This window comes from Chiloscyllium plagiosum, chromosome 31, assembly GCF_004010195.1.
Source record: "Chiloscyllium plagiosum isolate BGI_BamShark_2017 chromosome 31, ASM401019v2, whole genome shotgun sequence".
In the NCBI taxonomy this organism is placed as follows: Eukaryota; Metazoa; Chordata; class Chondrichthyes; order Orectolobiformes; family Hemiscylliidae; genus Chiloscyllium; species Chiloscyllium plagiosum.
Genome location: NC_057740.1, coordinates 17,062,682 through 17,084,033, shown reverse-complemented (window position 1 = coordinate 17,084,033; position 21,352 = coordinate 17,062,682). Strand labels below are relative to the sequence as shown.

General features: G+C 40.8%; 2 protein-coding genes across 2 annotated transcripts in view; both read right to left on the bottom strand.

Annotated features, from left to right (window-relative positions):
- Positions 1–1,755: 1,755 nt before the first annotated feature.
- Positions 1,756–11,307, bottom strand: LOC122565269 (kelch-like protein 23). The gene is made up of 3 exons (XM_043721050.1): positions 9,633–11,307; positions 3,133–3,544; positions 1,756–2,655 (listed from the first exon to the last, which is right to left on the bottom strand). The coding sequence occupies exons 1-3, from the start codon at positions 10,537–10,539 to the stop codon at positions 2,337–2,339; spliced, it is 1,638 nt and encodes a 545-aa protein (XP_043576985.1). The 5' UTR covers positions 10,540–11,307; the 3' UTR covers positions 1,756–2,336.
- Positions 11,308–16,562: 5,255 nt separating this feature from the next.
- LOC122565552 (ceramide synthase 4-like) overlaps positions 16,563–21,352 on the bottom strand; it is a 54,404-nt gene continuing 49,614 nt past the window's right edge. Inside the window, exon 5 of the mRNA XM_043721605.1 lies at positions 16,563–16,617. Coding sequence (XP_043577540.1) covers positions 16,563–16,617 — 55 coding nt within the window. The remainder of the gene's footprint in view (positions 16,618–21,352) is intronic.

Here is a 21,352-nt window from a genome sequence, read left to right as displayed (position 1 = left end):
ATAAACTGATCAATTGTTACTGAAGGAAAGTCCATTGCTCTGCTCTGCTCTGCTGCAGATCAGTACAAACAAGTAGGGTTCTAGATAAATTATTTTAATGATAAATAACTTCTAGACAAATAACTTTAATGTCCAATATCTACCAAGCATGGGAAAATGACTGCTGAACCAAGGAAGGGTAAAACAGCAGAGGGGAAGCTGGGTAGGAGGAGGAATTCTGTTGCATGTTGTCTAGGTCACTGCAATGCCAATAACAGGGTGGAGTTAATGGGTGTAGCAGATGCATAAGGGGTCACAGTCACAGGGTCAGGTGATGCTTGAAGAACTGCAAAAGGAGACATTTAGCAGGTCTGGAAGCATCCATGGAAAGAAACAGAGTTAATGTTTCAAGTCCAGCATGATTTTTCTTCGAAACCAAACTTGTTACAAAATAGGATACAGGTAATAGAATGGAGGTTGAGCAAGTTTTGAGAAGATTTATAGCTCCGGTTGAGGTTCTAGATGTAGGTTTGCTCACTGAGCTGGAAGATTTGTTTTCAGAAGTTTTGTCACCATACTAGGCAACATCTTCAGTGAGCCTCTGGATGAAGCATTGGTGGTATAACCCGCATTCTATTTATGGGTTCGGGTTTCCTTGGGTTGGTGATGGCATTTCCTAGTGGTGACATCATTATCTATGGTAATGGCATTGCCTGTTCTTTTTCTCAGGGGGTGGTAAATGGGATCCAGTCAGTGTGTTTGTTGATAGAGTTCCGGTTAGAATGCCATGCTTCTAGGAATTCTCGTGCGTTCTCTGTATGTCTTGTCCTAGGATGGATGTGTTGTCCTAGTCGAAGTGCTGTCCTTCCTCATCTGTATGTAAGGATACTAGTGAGAGTGGGTCATGTCTTTTTTGTGACTAGTTGATGTTCATGTATTCTAGTGGTTAGTTTTTTGCCTATTTGTCCAAAGTAGTGTTTGTTACAGTTCTTGCAAGGTATTTTGTAAATGATAACAGTTTTCCTTGTTGACTGTATTGGGTCTTTCAAGTTCATTAGCTGCTGTTTTAGTGTGTTGGTGGGTTTGCAGGCTACCAAGATGCCAAGGGGTCTGAGTAGTGTAGCAGTCATTTCCGAGATGCCTTTAATGTAGGGGAGAGTGACTAAGGTTTCTGGGCGTGGTCTGTCTGCTTGTTTGGGTTTGTTGCTCAGAAATCAGCGACTGTGTTCATTGGGTCGCCATTCTTTTCAAAATATTCAAAAGTTTTCAGAATATTCAAAAAGAACGGGTATCCAATGAACAGTGTCCACTGATTTCTGAGCAACAAACCCAAACAAGCAGACAAAATACGCCCAGAAATCCTAGCCACTCTCCCTTACATCAAAGACATCTCGGAAATGACTACCAGAGTACTCAGACCTCTTGGCATCGTGGTAGCCCACAAACCCACCCACACATTAAAACAGTAGCTAATGAACTTGAAAGACCCTATACAGAAAACAAGCAAAACTAACATCATTTACAAAATACCATGCAAGAACTGTAACAAACATACATTGGACAAACAGGCAAAAAACTAGCCACTAGGATACATGAACATCAACTAGTCACATGACCCACTCTCACTAGTATCCTTACATAAGGATGAGGAAGGACACCACTTCGACTGGGACAACACATCCATCCTAGGACAAGTCAAACAGAGAACAAATGAGAATTCCTAGAAACTTGGCATTCCAACCAGAACTCTATCAACAAACACATTGACTTGGATCCCATTTACCACCCGCTGAGAAAAAGAACAGAAAATGACATAATCATAGAAAATGCCATGACCAACACATAAACAGAAAGCAGGCTATACCACCAATGATTAATCGGGGGGGCCCACTGAAGATGTTACCTTGTATGGTGATGAAACATCTGAAAATGAACCTTCCAGCTCAGCGAGCAAACCTACATCCAGTTGAGGTTGTGCTAGGGTTTATATAGGGTGATAATAATTAAGTCTGGAAACAAGAAAAGCCTAAATGTGGGAGAAAAAAAGACATTTAGCTCAGTCAAGGAGACCAGATTAATAGCCACAAAAGGACTGGCTGTGAGTCAGAGATTCACATTAATGCACTGATGGTTTACCTAGGTGATGAGTCTCAGGCTATCTTTCAATAGGACATTTGATGAGGTGGCAATTATGATTCCAGATTTTGTCCAGGGTAACCAGAAAGCAATTGTGATTGCAGTCTCTCCTTAGCTGGGAAAGCTGGCACCTTGATTCCCTAATCCTGATGCTACTCTCAAAAGGGTGGCAGATACAGGGGCAGCAACACAAGTGACTCATTCTCTTAAACTGTATCTGATTAAATTCCAGATCTCACATTGAACTTTCGGATAGACACACAGCCTCGAATAGGGAGTGGGCAGGGCACAGTTGCATCCACTACCTGACATGTTTCTGTATAGGGGTCAAAGAGAATCATGTTTGGGATGGACGTGTTCCCCCTCCTCTCGCCAAGGACAAAGATCCTTCCATTAACAGTTGTGCAACCGCTGAAAAACTTTTCATTGAAGCATTCCTCGTCAACTGGAGTCCATTCGTCAGTGTCTATGTCCAGACGGAATGTTTGACCTCCCACAACGTACACTGCACCGTTCAGAATGGTGGCACAGAGATCATATCTTAAACAAGTAAAGAAAACACCAGTGTCAGTGACAGTGCTGCTGATTTGTGTTTCATTCTGAGATATCTGATACACTGCAGCTTCATTACACCCTTTAACATCTCATCACAGGCAAAGCTCACCTTAAACAGGAACATCGTGAACTTACATAGAAAATGCTGAAAAAAAACCTCAGCAAGTCAAATGAAAATGCACAGAGACAATCCCAATTAGTATTTTAGATGTGACCTTTTGGGCAAGTTGGTCAAATTTTAAAGTAGGAACAATGAAAGGAGGTCTCTGACAGGATGAAATTTAAATAATAAAAGGGCTTATGAGGCAAAACAAAGTAGTTAGGGGACAAGAACCAAAAGATAGATCAAAAGAGGCTTCGCTTAAACATGACCAATTTAAGCTGAAAGCCAGAGTAGCTGAAGACATGTACGTAGCTGCAAAATAGTGTCAAACACCCTCGTGAAAATAAAACAGGACCTACCGAGGAAGAGGGGAGAAGGAGATCATGTCCCAAACATCATTGTCCACATTCAGATGCTGCACCCCACTGTAAACGTCACCATTTTCATCCAGTCCACACAAAACATATATATTGGTGCCAGCACTGACCACTGCAGCCCTCTCCACGGACCGCATCATGGGCGCTGTTTTTTCCCACTCTGTCGCCATCAATGGAAGACGCTCAACATCAGCGATGACCGCCTCATCAGTGCTCCCTCCTAGTACATACAGGTACATCCCAACACCGACTGCACAATGCCAGTTGCGAGATTGCTTCATTGACGGTCCTTCCATCCAACTGTCTTCACAATAGTTATAAACCAGCACCCAGTCCACACAGTACCACACCACACTTTCTCGAAAGTATCCGCCTGTCACAAAGATGAAATTCCCTGTCATAGAAACATGCAAAGAACAGCTTAATCTTAGAGTGAAAACCTATTGAGATCAGAGCTTGTTCAGATTTAAAATATTTAACCTCTCAGACTTTAGCCAATAATATATAAACAAATCCATTTGAAGCAAATTATTAACATCACAAGAATCTGTAGCTTTAAAACTTGCAACTTCTTAGAATTCAATTCCATTTTCACTGTTAACTAATAGCCCTCCAAAGCAACTGTGTTTTAGGTTTAAAGGCCATGATTTCTTATATTTACTTCATGGGTTCTTGGTTACACAGCAATAATAGTCATAGAGATAGCATTGCCCATTTATAGAGTCACAGAGATACACATCACGGAAACAACTTTGGTCCAACCCGTCCCTGCTGACCAGATATCCCAACCCAATCTAGTACTACCTGCCATCCTTGGCCCATATCCCTCTAAACCCTTCCTATTCATATACACATCCAGATGCCTTTTAAATGTTGCAATTGTGTTAGCCTTCACCACTTCCTCTGGCAGCTCATTCCATACATGTATCACTGTGTGTGTGAAAGAATTGCCCCTTAGGCCTCTTTTATATCTTTCCCCTCTCACCCTAAATCTATGCCCTCTAGTTCTGGACTCCCCCACCCCAGGGAAAACACTTTGCCCATTTATCCTATCCATGCCCCTCATGATTTTGTAAACCTCTACATGGTCACCCCTCAGCCTCCAACACATCAGGGAAAACAGCCGCAGCCTATTCAACCTCTCCCTATAGATCAAATCCTCCAACCCTGGCAACATCCTCGTAAACCTTTTCTGAACCCTTTCAAGTTTCACAACACCTTTCTGATAGGAAGGAGACCAGAATTGCACGCAATATTAATGCAGCACCTCATATTTATGTATATTAAACTCCATCTGTCTTTTCTCAGCCCATTGGCCCATCTGATCAAGATCCCATTATAATCTGAGATAACCTCTTCACTGTCCACTACACCTCCAATTTTGTTGTCATCTGCAAACTTACTAACTATACCTCTTATGCTCACATCCAAATCATTTATATAAATGATGAAAAGTAGTGGACCCAGCACCAATCCTTGTGGCACTCCAGTCTGAAAAACAACCCTCCACCACCACCCTCTGTCTTCTACCTTTGAGCCAGTTCTGTATCCAAATGGCTAGTTCTCCCCGTATTCTGTGAGATCTAACCAGTCTCCCACGGGGAACCTTGTCGAATGTCTTATTGAAGTCCATACAGATCACGTCCACCGTTCTGCCCTCATTAATCTTCTTTGTTATTTCTTCAAAAAGCTCAGTCAAGTTTGTGAGACATGATTTCCCACACACAAAGCCATGTTGACTATCCCTAATCAGTCCTTGCCTTTCCAAATACATGTACATCCTGTCCCTCAGGATTCCCTCCAACAACTTATCCACTGCCATTTTTGTCATTGAGAATATCATTTCATAGGTCACTCCTATCTTGAAGTTGATCAATAAAGCCTTATCTGTTATTCAGTTATTTTGCAGAAAATTGTCTCTCAATCAGTTCCGACTTAACTAATAAAATACATTTCAAAGAACTGCTTAACAGTTGCATGTATCATTTTCTGACTGACTGTAATGTGATGTGTGATGTGGATTGCTCTGACGAGCTGCGGGTATTGTAATCCCACAGAATCATTATGTGAACAATCACTCATGATCCAATTTACTTACACACACACACATACACAGAATTAGTCAATGGTAATTAAAATTTGAGAACATCTCAAGATTCAGCAGAAGCTTTGAACTCAAATTCAGACATCAAATACAATCAAAGGTCAATGCAGAGGAAATTTCTGCAAATATCTGTAATATTTAATAACTATCTTTATGGCAGAGTTGTGTTTTTTCATCCAGGATTGAATAATACTCTGTGGCCTTTGTTATGGCATAAATTAAACTTTTAAAGTGAGGAAGAATTTTAATTTAGAATCATTTCATAACTTCAGTGTCCCAAAGCACTTCACAGCCACTGTTGAAGTGTAATCATTGTTGTAATGAAGACATTGCAGCAAGCAATTTGCAAATAGCAAGATTCCACAAACAGAAAAGTGATCATGATAAATCTTATTACCTTTTAGTGCTGATTGCGGGATTAGTATTGATGATAACACCAATAGTAACCCTCCCGATATTCTTAAAATAGTATAGTGGAATCTTTTACATGCATCTGAAAGAGCAGGTCTAATGTCTCATTTGAAAGATAGTTCTTCTGACTGTTGCACTCTATCAGCACCATCAAAGGAAATTGGTTCCCAGTATGGGGTGTGAATCTACAATCTTCTTGACGAAGGTGCTCTGAAAGCTATTACTTTGAAATAAACCTGTTAGTCTATAACCTGATATTGTGTGATTTTTAATTTTGTCCGCCCCAGTCCAACGCCTGCACCTCCACATTATCAGTAATAGGTTTGCTATTACTGAGTCACAGCTAACACATAATACACTGAGAGACAGCTAAACAGAGAACACAAATGGTTTGGACAAATTACATATGATTTATTTTGTCATACACATGATTTATGAATTTGAAGAAAGTGATTTAAATGTTTGGTTTTGTCTGAATTACACAATCTGGATTAGCCTCCTGTGATTCATTCACATATAGCAAATCAGATATTTGATTGACTACCTAACAAAGCAGCACCTCAACCAAATACTACAGCTATGCTCAAGATATGTAACAGCTTTGGCACATGATGTAATTGACAGATTACATATTTACAAGTGATAGCTTAGTCAGCTGTTTTGGAATGGAAAGTGATGTCAATAATATGGGTTCAAGTCTTCCTTGAAGGACATTTGCCTGAGAGGTGGTGATCCTTAGATTTAAACCACCAGTCATCTTCCTTGAATGAAAGAAGAAGGGAGCAGCTCTATAGTCTGGTAAGACTATGACAACTTTACAACTTTATTACAGATGTGGTTAAACACCTGAATTCCTACATAAAGTATAAAAGCCATTTATCTTTCTTTCCTTTAATGAATCTAAAAGCAAACATCAATCATGTTATAAAGGCAGAAGTGACCCTAGGTCACTAGTCTGATGTTTCCATCTTCCTACTGGGGGAAATTGTTCACCGAACTTTTGGAGTTGCGCTCAAATCTGACAGTTAAAGGTAAAATTCCCTGTGTGACATGTGCAGACATAAATCAGGATAAAAATGAATGAGAGGTAGGTGCATTTCTGAAGAAGAAATAATAGGTGAGGTCAGTCTGACAAAAGGCCCAAAGGTCTTTTTTGTTCAAATTATGTATCAACTATTATCCCCCCCAACACACTTCCAAACCTGTTACTCTTAATGTTGTAGGTGACAAAATGGCTTTTATTTATATTACTGTCACCAAATCCTGACATATTTTTTCACATTTGTTCACACTATTAAAAGCTAATGAGCCAAAAATGATCTGACACTTTAAGTACCTGGGGTTGAATGGTGAAGTTCAATTAAAACCTTAACTTTAATTTCTGAGATCTGTTGTGACTGAATACATTTTATTTTCCTATTTTGGACTATAAACTGAAATGGAAGTTGGACAGTGTTAGGTAAAATACCATGAGTTTTGCAACTTGGAAAAATCAAGTAGTATGCATTTTTAGCTGTGCAACAAAATGTTGCTTTTGCAGCATTCAGATTGTCACATTGTTGAGTCAGAGTTGCACCAGGAGTTTTTGAGTTAAGGATTTACTGCCTGACGTGGGCCCTTGGATTGATGACTGCAGTTTGCTACAGACTGGAGGGAAAGGTACAGCTAGAAACATCCAGAGCTTGCAAGAAGAAAATATTATTCTCCGTCTCTCCATGTGAGTGAAAAGACAAATAAAAAAAAAACCAAAAGAAATAATTCTGGTATGAGACCTAATCCCCCGATCAACTATTGAGTAGAAAAACATTCTAAAATTCAAAGGTCTGTAAGAGACAATTCAACTCATCCTTCTGATCTAAACTTTTGATTTTTAGAATTTTGTATTCCCTGTCTATATTTTCCACACTTATTTGCTGCCTGTCTTATTTGAAAATAAGTGTATGTATATTTAGGGTATACATTTATAATGAATAGTTTAACTCAAGTAGTAGGAGGTTAGTTATCCTTCGTTTCACTCTGCCACGTATTAAAGAATAAATGTATTTACGATAAATTACTTTGTTGTGAATAATGAATCTTGGTGTGAATTGCTTTTGTCCTAAATCGCAGTCAGTCAGAAATTGATTGCCATTGTGTTTTGAGGTATTTACACATTTGTGATGGCAGGTGGAATAGTGGAGCTTCATAATTGGTGCGCTGTTCCCAGTCAATTAATATCAATGTGCTCAATCTAAACTAATCTGGTAGGCTTTCCTCTGACTCCTGAATGTAAAGGTTATAGGTGAATTATGTCTGGGGACTGGACCCTCAGCTGTAAAAATTTCACACTTAATTCTGGCGATACTAAGGCTTTAAGAGATGTATTTTGTCCTTATTTTTGTACTGAAGAAAGGATGAGACAGAGATGTGGGCAGTCTGCTCCAAAGCCAGTGAAGCAAACAGCTTATGAGGCCTTGAGTTTTTCAAAAAAAAGTTGGAAAAATAGAAGCAGCCTGAATGGGCGAGGTCAAGCTCCCACAGAATCACCAAAGAGTGGAAGCAGGCCATTCAGCCCATCAAGTCCAAATCTACCTTCAAAGAGCATCCCACCCTCTAGACCTCTATCCCTGCATTCCCCGTGGCTAATCCACCTAGCCTGCACATCCCCGGACTGTGGGAGGAAATGAGAGAATGCAGAAGAAACCCACTCAGACACAAACCAGGATTTCTTTTAGGTTTAGCCTTCAGTAGCAGTTGCTGGGGTCTTGAGGCTGGATGTGGAAGCTCTTATTCCATTCTTTGTTACAGCTAAAAGCTGGAGTTTTCTTCTTGCTTCTAGAATTTCATGTAAGACAATCTATATTACTGAATTTACCTTTGCCAAGGGTATGTTTATGGAATATTGTTATATTGGAACATGTAATTAGTAGTAGTTAATACATATTATTTTGTAAAGCATTTCAATAGAGTTACAGTTAATCCAATTCTTCCCTTTTAATTTTGTCTGTATTTTAATTATAGTCATGGAGTCATAGAGATGTACAGCAAGGAAACAGACTCTTTGATCCAACTTACTCTTGCCGACCAGATATTCTAAATTAATCTAGTTCCATTTGCCAGCATTTGGCCCATTTCCCTCTAAACCCTTCCTATTCATAAACCCATCCAGATGCCTTTTAAATGTTATTTTACCAGCCTCCATCACTTCTTCTGGCAACTCGTTCCATCCACGTACCACCGTCTGCGTGAAAACAATTGCCCCTTAGGTCCCTTTTAGATCTTTCTCCTGTCCCCTTAAACCCAAGCCCTCGAGTTTTGGACTCCCCCCATCCCATGGAAAAGACCTTGTCTATTCACCATATTCATGCCCCTCATGTTTATAAACCTCTATAAGATCACCCCTCAGCCTCCGACATTATAGGGAAAGTAGAGCCTATTCAGACTCTCCCTATACCACAAACCCTCCAACCCTGGGAACACCCTGAAAATCTTTTCATAGTATATGAATCAAAAGTGTTTTATTTCTAACCTGGTAGTTTGACCAATCGAATTGCACTAGAACACAATGCTTACACTTACCTTTAAAATTAAAAAAAACTTGGGGGTCTAGACTATCTTCTTAATATATTTTGAGGGAGTTTAGTCTATTCCATAACGTAACACTCCTCTGAGGTTTTGTTTGAGTATTACCTGCATTGAACAAGGACTGCTCTTCACCCAGGAATGTTTATACAGTTAACTTTATATTTAGCAAATGCAGAAAGCTTCCTCTGATTTTGATTCAGACCCTAGGTGCTTGGAACACAAGATTTTCCAGCAATGGCAAGTATTATCTTGATGGGTACTGAAATGCGTTTTTAATTCAGCCTACAAACAGAATATTGTATTTGTTGGCAGTCATGTTTATAAACGACTCTCCCCACCAACTCTAAAACTGTGCCAAGTGGCTGACTTGACCTTCTGTGCTATAATTTGCACATGGTGTTACCTACTGTTGCTACGGCATATTGGGTGAGGTTTCTGCGTCGGAGAGGAGAGCAGGCTTGCCAAGTGCTCGTTTGAGGATGAAACTGAAATAGTTCCTGCTGTTCTTGCTCATGTTTGCCCCCCAGAACATACATGGTCTCATAAGTCCTGCTGGTCTGGGACTGGCCCATGGTCCAATTCTGGGGAAGGCTGTGATTTAATATTCTCAGGAGTCTGCTGTGAGGGTCAGCCTGCAAGCCGCACTTGGAGCGTTTTACCACCAGATCGAGGAAAGACAGGGTCAGGAAGGGGGCCCTGACCAAGGCCAGCAGCTCCAGAAAATGACCTTCCCTGCTGTTGTGGTGACACACCCACTTCATCACGGCTTCAAATACCTGGTCTTCTTTGGCCACGTACAGGTGGTCACTGGCCAAAAGCTCGGCCAAAACCTCTTTCGGAAGCTGCAGGAACTCTTCCTCCTCGGTCATGAAGGCGGCCAGGTGGGTGAGGGCCACCCCGCGGGCGGCCGCTGCTAGCCCGGGGCAGGCCAGGCGCTGAGCCAAGGCCAAGGCCCCCGCGCAGTTCCCCACCCTGAGCTCCCGCTGCAGGAAAGCGGCGCACAGCAGCTTGACCCGGTCAAAGAGCAGGAAATCGGCCGCCTCCAGTAAAGCCTCCACATTGCGCCGGTCCACACTCACTCGGCCCCGAGCGGCAAAGCCCAGCAGCAGCTGGAAGACCTCGGGATCCAGGCCCCACAACACGATGTGATTCTGCGAGCTCTCCCTGGTACCACCCCCGAACAAGGCTCGGAAATACTCGCTGGTCGAGGCCAGCAGCCGCCTATTGACATGGAACAGCCTCTGGCCAACTTCAAGCACAGTGTCAGCGGCATGATCCTTGTCTTTGAAGCTGGTCTCCTCGGAGGCCATTTCCCCCTGATTCCCGGGAGAAGTTGCAAGCCAGAGCTATATCTGGTGTCCTGGCCTATTTTAATAAACCAATGAGGGTAACACCGAAGACCTTTTAAAGGACACCACTGATACTGTCCAATCAAACTGGAAGCAGCTCAGTATTGATCTAAAATATTTCCCAACAAAAGCAAAGCGAACCTACCCAAGCAAATTAATGTGGTGCCTATAACTTAAGATACATTGCAGTGCCCACTCATCACAAAAGACCACAAATATGCCAGCAGGTCTTCCCTTAGGCCACTGTGAGGAAAACATAGGAGACAGGCAGACAGCCAACTCAACCAAACTTTCAATGTGAAAAGTTGGCAAGCACATCTAAGCAAAATATATCTTCAGTTTGTTCCACCACAGTAACTTAGTGTAAATCACTGGCCAGTGTAATGAACAGATCACACACTACATCAAATACCACAGTGGCCAACTCTTAAGAAACAAAATAAAGGACACTCAACAGTGGGGTCAATCCCATGGCTGCTGCTTGCAGTTCATTCGTGTTCCAACTTGCCTCGTTTGCACTATTGTCTTCAAACCAATATCCCCTGACATTGTTTGTAACTGGTCCAGTACCAGGAGTGCATTTATTGAGGTAAAATTATGCTGTACACCAAACACCACAAACTTGATGGGCTGAATGGTCTCTTTTTGCACTGCAGTGATTCTATGATTCACCCATCACTCTAATGCAGTGATTTACTGCATTAATGTCATGCTGCAGCATACATATTCAAGACAAGTTACTGATGCCCAAAGATGTACAATTTTGGGTCTTTTCCAAAACTCTTATCTAGAATACCTAGAACTAAGAATTACCTATAGTCATCCCATTTCTGGAAGAGTTCTTTTTGCAAAAATATATTTTATTCATGAAAACATGGTCTTGCTCTTCTGCGATTTATTTTAGTTCCTGAGCCCAGTTAAAACTAATTCCAGATACACATCAGTCTGTAAGTCACCAGTGGATCCAAGCAGGACATGGTAAGATTGTCCACATATATGGAGACTTTGACTTGAATGTCTCCAATACCCAATAGTTTCACCATTATGTCCACATTTTTTGCTATGGACTCAACAAAGGGAAATGCGAGAGAGGTCAGCTTTGCCTGACTGCAGATTTGATTAGAAAACTTCCAAATTTCCTAGGATAGTATTCCAGTAATAACAACTGACCTTACACATCTCATCCTTGAAATAGTGTATCTAATGTAAACAATATCCTTACATGTACGATCTCTGAGATTTTGTGTCCATGAGTGTAACTGGGTGGAAGCAATCTTTGGTTTGAACGTTCAATGATTGTGTAAGGAAGGCAGGATTATATTCTTTAAAGTAATCATTGCCACAGATATTGTTACATGTTTTCCTTTAAAATTATGCAAGGTTGGATTTTCCTAACTTAGCTTACAGCAGGATGGTAAAGAGCACATAATCAGCATTACTCAGTTGACTAACATTGAAAAATTGTCTTTAAGCACAGGCCTTCTCTATGATGAAATGTCAGAAGAAATGGAATACTTGATTTCATTACCTCTTCTCCCATCCACCTCTACTGAAAATATTTTAGTTGATTCTCTTTTGTGGTCAGATTAATTTCAAGTGTGATACCTATATTTTGAGGGAAATAGATCAATTTGTGCCTTTAATCTGGGTTAGTGCAATGCAACAAACTAGCCATGCTGGGCACACATAGGAAGCTATATCATCCGAAACTTTATCAGCTCCAGCCAAAGTAATGGTTCACTAAGAACTGCAGAAGCTTAAATTGGTAAGGGGTTAAAGGTTACCTAGGATGATTAAACTGTATTCTGTGTATCTATATAACACAAGATACTCCCACACTAATTTTTCCCAAGCAAATATTTCTTCAAATACAATTTCCCAAAGGAATTCCAGGCAGCACAGTCTCAATCCACTTAAATTCTCATGGTAGAAAATAAACTGTTTTGTATACTTGGAAGCTAAGAAACTAAAGGCATGAATTAAAAGAGGAATTAATCCTGTATATCATATATTATATATACTTAGACATTCAGAAACAAGTATGTCAACTTACATCAGTTTATAGGATTTGACTGCTTGTTTTTTCCTATTTTACAGTTTTTTCCTACTGTTGTTGTTATTCAGGGTGGATTTATATTTGAATTGATGTGTTATCAGATTGTTTATTCAACATCAAGCTTTAGATGAATCATAATTCTGGGAGTTGAGAATGTTGGGAATATTGGAATGATTACCTTCTGTTCCACCTCCATCTCCTTCCCAGTCACTGTCTCAGGCTGAGCCAGACTGTTTCCAAACTGGTTTCCTGATAGACCTCAAGTGGATCTTCTTACCCCATTTTCTTTCCATCGCCAAGACCATTGAAGTCAGTTTATAACAATGCCCACCTCTACCCCATCTCAGTCTTAGGCCATTGGAACCTTCAAACATGCTGGCACTGTCAGAATTTGAGGCCCTCAACTTAATATCAATTCATTACAGTAAATCTTTTATTGGAATACAGCAGAGATCATGGAGGAATACAGCATGGAAACAGACCTTTTGGTCCAACTTGTCCATGCTAATCAGCTTTCCCAAATTAAACTTGTCCCAATTGCCTGCATTTGACCTATATCCTTCTAAACCTTTCCTCTTCATGTATCTGTCCAAATGCCTTTTAAATGTTGTCCTTGTAACTGCATTACTTATATATTCATTTAGAATCTCAACCACGTCCTGTGGTATTTAAGGGGTTCTATTCTATTCCTAATTGCTCTTTTGTCCTAAATACAAATTAATGCTAATGAAAGGAAATGGAACTGGTTAAATTAAAATAGCATCGTCTGGGGTGATAATGCAATCCATCCCTTGAGGTGCCCACCAGTCTCTAACTGCTCCTATTTTGTGCTGGTGAGCTTCTTTTCTCGGGACACCCGAGTGCGGCTGTAACAATGAAAGTGTGACAGACAGTCAAGAACAACGACCCCCTTTGTGGCCCGCTGTCTGAACCTGTTAATGGCCACTATGGCCAGGCCCAGGAGCAGTCCCACAAGAAGGCACTTTGATTTGTCTTCCCCTCCCCACACAGGATCAGCATATTAGTTTCTAATTGCTCCCTTTAGTGAAGAGACATTTGAGAGGAAACTTAATAAAATTGTGCCTTCTTGTGGGACTAGTCCTGGGCCTGGCCATAGTGGCCATTAACAGGTCCAGACAGCAGTCCACAAAGGGGGTCGCACTTTCATGGTTACATCCGCATCAGGTGTCCCTAGAAAAGAAGCATGCAGGCCTCACCAGCACAATAGGGGCAATTAGAGACTGGTGGGCACCACAAGGGGTGGAGTGCATCATCACCCCAGATGATGCTATTTTAATTTAACCAGTTTCCATTTCCTTATACAAGTTTCATTAGCATTAATTTGTAGCTTATTTGGGGCAAAAGAACAATTAGGAATAATTAATGCAGTTATAATGACAACATTTAAAAGATAAATGAAGAGGAAAGGTTTAGAAGCATATAGGGCACACACCCTTAATATAAATTAATGCTAATGAAACGTATATAAGGAAATAGAAACTGGTTAAATTAAAATAGCATCATCTGGGGTGACCTGAACAGGGTAGACAGGAACAAATTGTCTTCATTGGTGGAAAGGGGAAGAATCAATGGCAACAAGAGGAAAAATAATTTTAATTTCACACATAAATAGTTAGGATCTGGAATGCACTGCCTAAGAGGGTGGTGAAGGCAGATTCAATTTAAAAGGAATTGAATAATTATCTGAGGAGAATAAAATTATGCGGGGCTATAGGAAAAGGGCAAGAGAGTGGGCTAGTTGATCACTAGCCAGCTATAAAGTGCAAGTGTAGCATAATCAGCCAGAGAGAATCCTTTTATGTTATAACCATTCTAAGATCACCTTCACCACAAATTTCACTTCTGTAACATTTTATGGAACACCTTGCACCTGCTATTCTGCAGCCTATATCCTCAACTATGCCTTTGGTACATCTGGATTTGATCATTCCAACAATCTCCTGGTTAGCTCCCACATTCCACCTTTTGCAGGCTTGAGGTCATTCAAACGTCTGCTACCCATGTGTTAACTCAGACTGAGTCCCAATCATGAATCACTCCATTGCTCCTAGTTATGTAATACCCCAATGTTAAAATTCCCGTCCTTGTTTCCAGATCACTCTATGTACTTTAATCCTATCTCTTTCTAATCTCTTACAAATTCATAAGTTTCTAAAGAGTGTTTGGAAGGCAGAGACAGGTTACAAAATAGACAAGGGGGTTTAGCAGTCTTAAACGGTGCATAATTCAATGCAGAAACAAAAAGAAAAGCCAAGAGCCTAGAATGGCAAGTCAGAATATGACAATACAACTATTACTGAAACATGGCTGAAACAAAGGCAAGAATGATAGTCACACAGTTTTCAGACAACATGTAGAGGAAGCTAAAAGAGAAAGGGGCCACAATGGTGATTGAAGGAAAAATTCTAGCTTTGACTAGGGATACCTGTAGAAGAAGCAACTAATTAAGTTATATGGATAAGCTGAAGAACAACAAGGGGTTAATCACACTACTAGAAGTGAACAATAGATCTACCCCCACCCTGCCACAAGCAGTCAGATGGTGATAGATGAGCATGTATGTAGGCAAATCACTTAGAGATGCAGGAACATCCGGACAATGGTACTGCAGTATTTCAATAACACTATCCTAATTTTAATTGCATTATCATTAATATGAAAAGCACAATTCTCAAAATAAATATAGAAGAGTTTTAGCGAGTTTTGAGAAGCTTTGTAGTTCAGGTTGAGGCTGTGGATGTAGGTTTGCTCGCTGAGCTGGAAGGTTTGTTTTCAGACATTTTATAACCATACTAGTTTACATCATCAGTGAGCCACCAGATGAAGCACTGGTGGCATAGCCCGCTTTCTATTTACGTGTTTAGGTTTCCTTGGGCTGGTGGTGTCATTTCCTTTGACTATGTCATTTCCTGTTCTTTTTCTAAGGGGGTGGGAAATGGAATCCAAGTCAATGTATTTGTTGATAGAGTTTTGGTTGCAATGCCATGTTCCTAGGAATTCTCGTGTGTGTCTCTGTTCGGCTTGTTCTAGGATGGATGTGTTGTGCCAGTTGAAGTGGTGTCCTTCCTCATCCTTCCGTTAGGATACTAGTGAGGGTGGGTCATGTCTTTTTGCAGCTAGTTGATGTTCATGTATCCTGGTGGCGAGTTTTCTGCCTGTTTGTCCAATGTAGTGTTTGTCACAGTTCTTGCAAGGTATTTTTATAAATTTTGTAAACCGGAACTCTATCAACAAACAAATTGACTTGGATTGCATTTACCACTCACTGTGAAAAAGAACAGGAAATGACATTGCCACAGGAAATGAGGTCACCACGGGAAATGACATCACCAACACAAGGAAACCTAAACACATAAATAGAAAGCGGGCTATGCCACCAGTGCTTCATTTGGAGGCTCATTGGATTGCATTTACCACTCCCTGTGAAAAAGAACAGGAAATAACATTGCCACAGGAAATGAGGTCACCACGGGAAATGACATCACCAACACAAGGAAACCTAAACACATAAATAGAAAGCGGGCTATGCCACCAGTGCTTCATTTGGAGGCTCACTGATGATGCTACCTGGTTTGGTGATGAAACATCCAAAAAATGAGCCTTCCAGCTCAGCGAGCAAACCCAGATCCAATGAAGAGTTTTTTAGCCAGAATGTAATAAGTCCAGAAAGAAGCGGTTCTGCTCTTTGTTTTAGGGAATGCATTGGTGGAAGTGTTCATAATTCAATTAGATTTAGGGGTGTTATGGTAAAGGACAATGTTCTACTAAGTATAATAATTCTAAACTCATGAAAAACTAATTTTACTAAATGGAGATGTGATTCAGCTAGGGGAGATTAGAAACAACTACCTGAACAGAATTCAGTGCCAGATTAATGGGAGACAATCCAGGGAGAAATAGTGAAGGTTCAAGCCAGTATGTTCTCTGGAAGAAAAAAGGTGACAACTATAATATCAGAACACCTAAAGACATAAAGAAATGGATAAAAATAGGAACCAGAAGGAAGCTTGTAACAGACAGTTCAGTCTCAAAACCTCTCAAAACAACTGAAAGATCTAAAGCATAAAAATTGAAGGGGTGCAATTAAAAAGGCAATTAGAATCATAGAGTCATAGATATGCATAGCACAGAAACAGACCCTACGGTCCAACTAGTCAATGCCAACCAGATATCCCAAACCAATCTAGTCCCACCTGCCAGTACCTGGCCGATATCCCTCCAAACCCTTCCTGTTCGTATACCCCTTCACATGCCTTTTAAATGTTGCAATCATACTAGCCTCCACCACTTCCTCTGGCAGCTCATTTCACACATGCATCACCCTCTGCGTGAAAATGTTGCCCCTTAGGTCTCTTTTATGTCTTTCCTCTCTCACCCTAAACCTATGCCCTCTAGTTCTCAACTTCCCCACCCCAGGGAAGAGACTTTGTCTATTTATCCTATCCATGCCCCCCCATGATTTTATAAACCACTATAAGGTCACCCCTCAGTCTCAAACGCTCCAGGAAAAACAGTCCCAGCCTATTCAACTTCTCCCTATAGCTCAAATTCTCCAAGACTGGTTCTTTCTGAACCCTTTCAAGTTTCACAATATTTTTCCGATAGGATGGAGACCAGAATTCAGCGCAGTATTCCAAAAGTGGCCTAACCAATGTCTTGTACAGCCACAACATGACCTCCCAACTCCTGTACTCAATACTCTGACTAAAGGAAAGCATACCGAACGCCTTCTTTACTATCCTAGCTACCTGCAATTCCACTTTCAAGGAGCAATGACCCTGCACGCCAAGGTCTCTTTGTTCAGCAACACTCCCGAGGACCTTACCATTAAGTGTATAAGTCCTGCTAAGATTTGCTTTCCCAAAATGCAATAGCAAAGGAAGAGAAAACAATGAAATAAAATTGATAAGTAAGATCATGAAAACCCAAAGAACTTTATATACATTGATAAAATGAAAGAGAATAACCAAGAGTAATGTTTGTTACAGACCATATGGCTAAGATAAAGATAAACTAACTAATGTGCTTAGGCAGAGGACATGACATGGTTCATAATGAATATTTTATGTCTATTTTCATAAAAGAGAATGATGCAGGCATTGTAATTGGGGAGTGGTGAAACAATTTTAGATGAAATAACAGTGAGAGGAAGTTCTAATATTTAATATTTAAAAAGGGAGAAAAGGATAGACCAAATAATTATAAGTGAGTCAGCCTGACAGCTGTCAGAAAATTATTGGAAAAATAATGAGGGACAAAATCAAAACGAAATCCTCATTTAGAAAGATACAGATGAATCAAAAGCAATCAACATGGATTTGTTAAGGGAATGTCTGATTCACATGATTTTTTTTTTGCAAATAGTAAGTAATAAGGAGAGTCAATCAGACAATGCATATGATAAAGTTCAAATGGATCCTACCAAAATTTTTGATAGGGTGATAAAAGTAAAAGCTCATGAGATCCAAAGTGGCAAGTTACATCCAAACTTGGCTCAGTGACAAGAAGGTGTTACAACACAGAGCTAAACCAATCTGTTCATTAAACCAAACAACAGGAAAAGTTTGCCTCACCTCATAACGTGTTAAATATGAATGACAGAGAACTCCCAAATTCCACTATTTAAACAAAATATCATCAATTTATTTTCTAACTTTAAAAGTGAACATTAAAACAAAAACTATTTACAAACCTCAGCCCCCTTTCTCTTAACTGCTTACTACCTGCCTCCAACTCTATAACAATACGCTGTTCCAATAAGACACTTATTAAAATTACATCAACTTAATTTCAAAACCACACAGTCTCTGTCTTCTACAGTGTCTTCACTCTTCCAATTGCTGATCTCCCTAGGTTGTCTTTTTTCTTTTTTACTGTATGTTTCAAATGAAAAGGTACCTTTGATAGACAGTGTTTTCTAATTTCTTTGAGACCAAGATGTTAGATGGACATCTAGCGCTCCAGAAGTTCTCTCTCTACGGCAGTTGCTCTCTGACCAGTTTTCCAAATATCTGCATTCTTATATGCCCCAACATTGGATTGTCTCACTGGTTTAATGTTGGCAAACAATAAATTAAAACTTGTTTGGGTTTTAGTATCCTGGGACAAAATTTAAACTGATTGGTTTAGATTACTTACAGTGTGGAGACAGGCCTTTCAGCCCAACAAGTCCATACCAACCCTCCGGACAGCAACCCACCCAGACCCATTCCCCTACATTTACCCCTTCACCTAACACTACAAGAAATTTAGCATGGCCAATTCACCTAACTTGCACATTTTTGGACTGTGGGAGGAAACCCACGCAGACATGGGGAGAACGTGCAAACTCCACACAGATAGTTGCCTGAGGTGGGAATTGAACCCGGGTCTCTGGCGCTGTGAGCCAGCAGTGCTATCCACTGTGCCACCATGCCACCTGTTAAATTTGAATTGTTGTCAAAAGAGTAACCAAAACTCAGGTATTCTTTTCATAGCCAAATGTTACATATTTTCAATTTTCCATTACACTCTAGGACTGCCATTTAGTCATATACACAGGTGCTTGTAATCTCTCAATTCAGAACAGCATTCTCTTTCTTAAAGGTACAGTACACACCTTCAACTTCATAACAAATGGTAATGGTCAGTGGCTAGTTGTGTTACTGTAAGGCTGTTTCCAGCAAAAATCCATTGGACTCAATACTAAGTCCTTGGTATTTTTTTAAAGAGTAATTATCACTGGTTTGGACTTGAAAGAGTAACACATGCAGATGATACGAGCATTTTCCAATAGTTGATAATGAAAAAAAGTACTGCAAGCATTTATCAGAAATCTAATCAGGTGGTGAGAACAGTGATAAACAGTACTCAACCTGGAGCAGTATGAGGCTAAAAGGTCAAGAACATATACAATAAATTGTAGGATATTAAGAGGTTTTGAGGAACAAAAAAGCCTTGGCATTGTATTTCCAGAGATTCCTTAAAGTGGCTGTACAAGCAATTACGTGGTCAAGTGATGTTCAGGATACTTGCCTTTTTAAGTAGAGACAACACAAAATTAGAGTAGGGAAGTTTTGCTGTAACTGCAGAAACACTAATTAGGTGTGCTGCATGCAATTCTACTCACCACACCATAGATAAAATAATGATGGATGGGGTACAGAGCAGATTTAATAGCATGTTGTCTGGACTGGAGAATTTTATTTATGAGTAAAGATTGAATAGGCTCATGTTATTTTCCTTGGAACAGAGAAGCTGCAATGTGACCGAGTGTCTGGGTAGAGTGGATTGGTGTGGGCTCTATTCGGATTGGTTAAGGGATCCAATACTAGGTAGCATACATAGAAAATAACAGGTTTAAAGACGTTTTGAGGGAAACTTTAATCTGTAATTCATTGCCTGAAAGGGTATTTTAGGCAGAAACCTTCATGATGAAGCAAATGCAACCTGCAATGGCCTCTTTAGGTGCTTTAACTTTCTTTTGCTGACTTTCCATCATGCCTTCCTGAATTCTAGTATCTTGGGCAGTCCCAATTTAAACTGCTCCACTATTGGTGGCTATACCTTGCACTCCACACAGCGGAATTCCCTTCCTATATCTCTTGACCTCATTTAGCGACTCTTTAAAACCTATCTCGTTGGCTAAATCTTTGATGTTCTCATCTAACACCTCCTTATATGGTTTGGTATTAATCTCTGCAAAGTAACATGGGATGTGTTAGTCCTTCACAGACATTGTGAACGCATTGAGCTCAATTTGAGGTATCTTGTAATCAATCCGTTCAGAAATGTTCTTACACACCTCTAGGCTGGAAGAGATTTGAACATGGGACTCCTGGGGCAGATGTAAGGATATTACCACAAGGGCACTTTAATATGGTGCTGAGAAGCAGCCTCTCACCCTTTGAAGTCAGAGCCAGCAGCTTCCAGCCTGCGGGGAGGGTGCGATTGGGATGCTGCAGCCACAATTTAGGCCCATGGCTCAGCCCCCAACTCTCGGGGAAAGTCCGCAGCGAGGTTTCCACAGCAACCGAAGGGGGCGGGGAAACCGTGATTGACGGAGAGCCCACCAATCAGAGGAAGGCACATCCCGCCAGTAGGGGGCGGAGCCAACTGGGCGGCAGCGACCGTTAGCCAGAGCTGGTCCTACCCCTCCCCCACTGGACCGAGGCCTATCCACTCCCACCCCTCCCCCACTGTACCCAGGCCTATCCAGTCCGACCGTTAGCGAGGGCCAGTCCCACCCCTCCCCCACTCGAAGCTGTTCTGCTCCTCCCCACTGCGGCCGAGGTCTATCCTGTCAGTTAGTTAACTGGGGCCTGTCCCATCTTGTCCCTCCCCCACTGGAGCCGGGGCCTGGCCTGTCCTGTCCATCCGTTAGCCGGGGCCTGTCGCACTGCCAGAAGATTGTCACTGAGGTGTGTGTATAATTAATTACTATGTCTCTGTCTGGGAAATGGCAAATGGCAAATGGGGATAATTTTACTGCTCAGGTCAGTTGGGGAGCAACTGCGTTTCCTGATTTATTCTGGCTGCAGATCAGAAGAATCTAGCATAAAATAAGGCCTTGGTTAAATTGTGATCGAGTCAAGTTTGCTTGTAATTTAACAGCTTTTTGAGTCTTTTATATAAAGAGGATTCTAATGGACGATAGAATGCGCAATAGAATTTTCTTCTCTCCTTGATAAGTTCTTACTTCCTCTTTTTCAGGATTTT